The sequence below is a fragment of the Juglans regia genome, chromosome 6, assembly GCF_001411555.2.
Source record: "Juglans regia cultivar Chandler chromosome 6, Walnut 2.0, whole genome shotgun sequence".
NCBI classification, from domain to species: Eukaryota; Viridiplantae; Streptophyta; class Magnoliopsida; order Fagales; family Juglandaceae; genus Juglans; species Juglans regia.
In genome coordinates this window covers 16,203,654-16,209,653 of record NC_049906.1, presented here as the reverse complement: position 1 = coordinate 16,209,653, position 6,000 = coordinate 16,203,654, and the positions used below count along the sequence as shown (strand labels likewise).

At 37.2% G+C, this 6,000-nt stretch overlaps 2 protein-coding genes across 2 annotated transcripts; both read right to left on the bottom strand.

The window, feature by feature from the left end:
• LOC108994686 (VQ motif-containing protein 8, chloroplastic-like) lies at positions 1-672 on the bottom strand. The gene has a single exon (XM_018969997.2). The coding sequence runs from the start codon at positions 670-672 to the stop codon at positions 1-3; it is 672 nt and encodes a 223-aa protein (XP_018825542.1).
• Positions 673-4,151: 3,479 nt separating this feature from the next.
• LOC108994685 (VQ motif-containing protein 8, chloroplastic-like) lies at positions 4,152-5,070 on the bottom strand. Its single transcript, XM_018969996.2, has one exon. The coding sequence runs from the start codon at positions 4,983-4,985 to the stop codon at positions 4,326-4,328; it is 660 nt and encodes a 219-aa protein (XP_018825541.1). The 5' UTR covers positions 4,986-5,070; the 3' UTR covers positions 4,152-4,325.
• Between the last annotated feature and the right edge of the window lie 930 nt (positions 5,071-6,000).

Sequence of the window (6,000 nt, the reverse complement as noted above, 5' to 3'; positions counted from 1 at the left end):
TTAATATTCTGACAGCCCCTTCATAAACTCGAAGACAGAAGGTGACATTGAGTTACCCATGTTTGGCAAAACGTACGCCGAATCAGGTTCCCTAAAAACAGGCCGAGGAGAGCAGACGAAACTGGTCGTATTCGGAGTGAACAAAGGCGTATTAGCAGAATATTGATTGGTTAGGTTCTGAATTGGTGACATATCATTAATGGAGGATGAGCTTGACTTGAGGTCAGCACCACCACCGAAATTCTCATTGGCAAGGGCCGAAGTAGTTGATTCACTATCATCTTGGCCACTAACAGGCATCAAGTTACATTCATTTCCTTCCATATCAAGCAACGCCGATGTAGTCTTGTTTTTACTAATATTGTCTCCGGACTGCGACGATGAAACACCGGTGAGCTTCTGGACCAAAGCCATGAAATCCCGGGCTTGCGTGTGGATGATCTTCGGAGAATGAGTGTATATAATAACCGGTTGCTGCTCTTGCTGCCTGGCGGCCGAAGCAACGCCAGAGACGGAAGAGCCAATTGACATTGAAGACATCGTTGACGATGTACTCTTGTGAATAAAATGGGAACCATTGTTGATCTTCAACGGAGACGAACGTGGATCATTGATCTCCCCCTTCCTTGAATCCTCATGATGAAGATCTCCATTAAACTTTGCAGGGCTCATGGCTTGATTAGAATTCTTGGATCCAAACCAAAGAAAACCTACTTCTGTTATACGAATGGAACAGGTTGTTGAGGAGGAGGAGGAAGGTAAACAGAGGCAGGGATATATAAACAGAAGGATTAGCTGGGGCCGTGGACGCCGGGAATAGGATTAAGATGGTATTTTATAGCCAACGATTCTAACTCCCAACATACATAAAAATATGTATTTATATTATTACCTATTATGCATGTATGTATGCACAGAACAATGAGATCATGCGGTGTTGAGACCTAAGGGTTTATAGGAAAGAAACTGTTAGACGCTACCATTAGTTTGTTGTCTTGGGAGTCTTTATCGGACGTTCGACAGCGACGGCGCAATTGGCAGTACGACAATTAATTGTTGTATTTATTTATTATTTATTTTAAGCATGCCTAATTATTAGATAGGTAATATGATAATCTTTATATATTATTAAATTATCCCATACTTCACTTTAAACCCTCAAACTATAAGGGCTCTTTCACTTTATATGTAAGGTGTAAGGTGCGGTTTGAATAGTAAATTAAGATAAAAATAAGTTAAAATAAAAATTAAAAGTTAAATAAAATATTATTATAATATTATTTTTTAATATTATCATCGTTTTAGAATTTGAAAAAATTGAATTGTTTATTATATTTTGTATAAAAATTTGATAAAATTATAATGATGAAATTATATAAGATAAAATATTTTCACTATCTAAACGGGGCCTCAAACTACAAAAAATTGTGTTATTAAAGTACCACTGTTAAAAATTGGCACTTTGAACTATTGTTTAATTACTATGGTTAATAGGGAAGTAATTGGTCCAGTTTTGAAAATATTTTATAATCGAATCGGTATATACCGGGTTTCAGACTTGAAAAACCAATACCGCACCGGTTACACCCCTAAATCGATACTTTCAGTTTTACCGGTTCCGGTCTGGTTCTTTCATATAATTTTTTTGTTTTGTTTAGAAGTTTTGGAAATTTGTAATAATTAGGTAATGGTTAAATAGAAAATTTGAAAACTTGAAAATTTGAAATCGAAAAGCATTTTTGTTTGAGTGGTGTTGGATATTAACATGAGATAATATGAGATGGGTTGAGACTATCTCAACATCCAAATGGAACCTTAAACTAATTATTTCTGTAACTACTGGATCACAGAGATATGACTTGCGGAAAAGGTGGTTATTTTCAGTATTTTTATTTCCGTTTAGACAAAAATGGCCAGAATTTGTCATGCCGGAAAGTAACCAGCACGTCTTAAGTGGATATTTTGTACAGGCTAAAATGTCGACCATTGCGGCTTGTTCCAACCTATTCCGATCAGATTCACGTATGTCGGCCAGAATTAGTGTTTCAGTCCGAAACATACATAAAATATGTACGAGAGAGATATTGGTGGGGTGAAGAAAGGGGAAGAAATAATCTGTAAGTTGTCTAGAATCTTTACATACAAATCAAGATTAACAAAACAAATGACATCCAAACCTAAAAACAACAAACAAATTATGACAGCCACCAGTCACTTGCTCATGTTTGGAATAGAGAAACCCATCCTGATTAGCATTTTTGCTAGCTACGATTGCCTAAGTTTGTCGTTTTGAGCAACTCTGAAGGAGAAAGAGACCGAGCTGTTTGCTTTGTTTCTTTTGGTTTTCGGCCTTTAACTTTGAGTTTTCAACAAGCTCAAGATTCATATAAAAGAAAAAAGAGAAATGGTCATTTATAGGATTGGGATCACCCCACCACCCCGCTATCCACCAACTAGGTGATGCAAACAACCCCGGGCACACTTGCATGTGGGGGCAGGATGCCCCGCATGCAAAATTTGAAGGAGCCAAGGTGGGCTGGGCCTAGGCCCACCCGCATTATACTCCACTTTGACCCAATAATATATATATACATATATACAAAAAAACAAAAAAAAAAACAAATTTCTAAGTATAACCCTAAATCATTTTTCCTCTCTTCTCTCTCTCTCTCCCTCCGCTACTTCTCTTCTCCTCTCCTCTCGTATTTCTCAATTTCTCTCCGTCCTCAAGTTCTTCTTTCTCTCCTACTCCTCCTCCTCCTCTTCTTCTTCTTCTCCTCCTCCTCCTCATTTTCCTATTTTTCAATTTTTTTATTTTTCTTCTCAATATCTCATTCTAGAAGCGTGGCTGTGGAAACATGACCATGAATGGCCTAGTTCCTTTTCTCAAACCCACAGCCCAGTCGTGGTCTTGCTGTGTGGCGTGGAGGTGATTTTATATAGTCTTTTGCTGTGTGCCATGGCGTTTGTACTTCGTTATTTTTTGGATTTATTTTTGGATGATAGATTTGTGGGTTTTAGGGTCGGATATGTAGATTTCTTGTTGTTTGTCGGTTGTTTTTAGTATTATTTTGGATTTTTTTTTTTTAACTTTTTCAATTGCTTTTTGCCTTAGGTGGGCGGTGGACGATAGGGGACGAAAGAACCAGGGGTCCAAATCCACACATCGACACTTGGATAGGGGGTCCTGCCCCCGGGGTGCGAGGCTGGATCCCATGGGGCAAACCCCACCACCCGCCAATGCAGGGGCAGGGTGCGGGAAGGGGGTAGCCCTCCCTACCCGCACCCCTACTTCACTTTTTATTATATTTTATAATTTATAGTGATATTTTTAAAACTTAAAACATAGTTTTTGTGTATATAATTGTTTATAAATATATAATTTATTTATATAATGATTATCTTGAACCGGTATACCAAAATATACCAGTATCGAAATATTTCATTCTAGTATATCAAAATTGTCCTCAAAACAGAATTCAAAATTTTGCTTATTTTATCACAAATGTAATTTAGATTGACAAACGTGCAAGATTGTAACAAAAAAGACTAGGTGAAGAAGTAAGAGGTACCGAAATGGAAACGACTATTGTTTTAGGAATCCGGCTAGCCAATAAAAAGCCTCGAGCTACTATGAACTATGAAGTGCATATCGCGGAAGTAGACAAGCCAAAGAAGACCCGTATGAAAAGTAAGCAAAGTTACTAATATTAATGGCATTTGATTACTTATATGCATTTTGGAGTCACCAATGCCCTTGCCTTTTGAGGATAGTTGATTAATTGGGTTGATCCAAATTCGATATTACGTGACAAATCAAACTTGCAAATTAATAAGATAGTCCAACCTCTTATATCTCAGTTCTGCTATATATCTTGTCTCACTGCATTAAAAATAATAAAGACTCCTACGTATTGTGTGGAGACAGCTCCTCCGTAGATGTTGACTTTCTTATTATTTGCCTTGGTACTTCAAATCTGAAACGTCCAATTATTTATTTATACGTGTAGTTTGGATATTACTGTCACAAAAGTCAATTTCTCAACTGTTGCTTGCGATGAGTTGAATGAGAGCGAGAGAGAGAGAGAGAGATGGATCAACCTAATTCCCTTAGATGGACAAAGAATCAATTAAATTTCTGACAGTTCACATTTGCTGCTGCTTTGTTTCTAAGTACTATTTCAATAGAGAGATATCATAAACATAAATGACAAAGACAATCAAACACTAAGCAAATCAAACATATATATGGACAAACATGAAGACAAACTGGTCACTATCGATCCCCTGCAATGATTCATTCCCCAAAACACTACGGAATCTTATCAATATTCTGGAAGCTCCTTCATAAACTCGAAAACAGAAGGTGACATGGAGTTAGAGAAATTTGGCGACACGTACCCCGAATCAGGATATCTAAAAACAGGCCGAGGAGAGCAGAAGAATTTGGTCGTATTTGGAGTGAACAAAGGCATATCAGAAAAATATTGATTCATTTGGTTTTGGATCGACGACATATTATTGGAGGTTGAGCCTGCCTTGAAATCAGCGCCACCACCGGAATTCTCATCGGTAAGAGCCGAAGTAGTTGACTCATTATCATCATGGCTAACTGGCATCACGTTAGGTTCATTTCCTTCCTTATAAGTTGGCGGCTGTGTAGTCTTGTTTACATCGATCCCGTAACCAGACCGTGACGTCGACGAAACACCCGTGAGCTTCTGAACTAGAGCCATGAAATCTCGAGCCTGTGTGTGGATAATCTTTGGAGAATGAGTATATATAATGACAGGTTGCCGTTGTTGCTGCCTTGCCATTGGTGCAACGCAAGACACGGAGGAGCTAATTGACATTGAAGATGTCGAAGATGCCTTGTGAATGAGATGGGAACCCTTGTTGACCTTCAACGGAGATGGACGTTGGCCGTTGATCTCCACCCTCCTTGAATCCTGATGAAGATCTCCATTGAACTTTGCAGGGCTCATGGCTTGATTAGAATTCTTGGACCCAAGCCAGAGAAAAACTACTTCTATTATACGATGGAACAGTTTGTTGGAGACGAAGAGGAAGTCTAAGAGAGGTATGGATATATATATATAAACAGAAGGCCGTTTGGGGGTGGAGAAGGATGGGTTAAAGAAGCATTTTATAGCCATCTATTCTGACCGTTGACATACCCGCTATACATATTATATATACATATATGTATATATGTATACATATGTATGTACGTACGTATGCATATATAGAACAATGAGATGTGGCGTTGAAATCTAAAACATTTTAATTAGTTTGTTATTTTTAATGTGCGTAAAGGTTGTTTGTTGGAAGATAGCAGTTAAGAAAACAACCTTAGGAGGGTCAGGACTTGGAAATTGTCGTTTTAATTTGTAAAAACGCCGTATTGTTGGATTCGTTGACTCAGAAACCTGTGCAGCATGCGTTTGCTGGAAGTGATTGAAAACTGCAAGTCGAATTCGATTTAAACTCATCTGTAATTATTTCAAATATATAAGAAGATTTTAATCGCGCGTGGGATTCGTAATTCACAAGCAAATTAACATAAGGAAAACTATTTATTAAAAATAAAAAAAAAATATATATTTACAATCATAGAATGTGAAAAATGATAAATCTATAATTCATATGAAAAATTCAATTCTTTTATTAGTGATGATTTTTTTTTAAATGAGTGTACAGAATTTTCGCACTTTGAAACTTTATCTAACATTAATCTTTACTAAATTTAAATCTCACTTTACAAATTCAAACGTAGAAACGTACATGATGGTCAGTATTGTGTGGTTTGGTGAACATGGATGTTGCCAATGCTTTCATCAGCAATCCTGCAATGTCAAAAACGAGGAAACAAGAAAGAAGCTAACCAGGTAATTAATATTTGAAATGGCACGCACAGCTGGCTTTATCTATATATTAACTTTTTCCCAGCTGCTTATATTGACATGGATCGATTCCAAATGAACTTTTGGTATAAATGGT

Excerpts from the sequence above, each read along its gene's own strand:
- LOC108994686 (XM_018969997.2), bottom strand. The coding sequence starts at position 672 with ATGAGCCCTGCAAAGTTTAATGGAGATCTTCATCATGAGGATTCAAGG.
- LOC108994685 (XM_018969996.2), bottom strand. The coding sequence starts at position 4,985 with ATGAGCCCTGCAAAGTTCAATGGAGATCTTCATCAGGATTCAAGGAGG.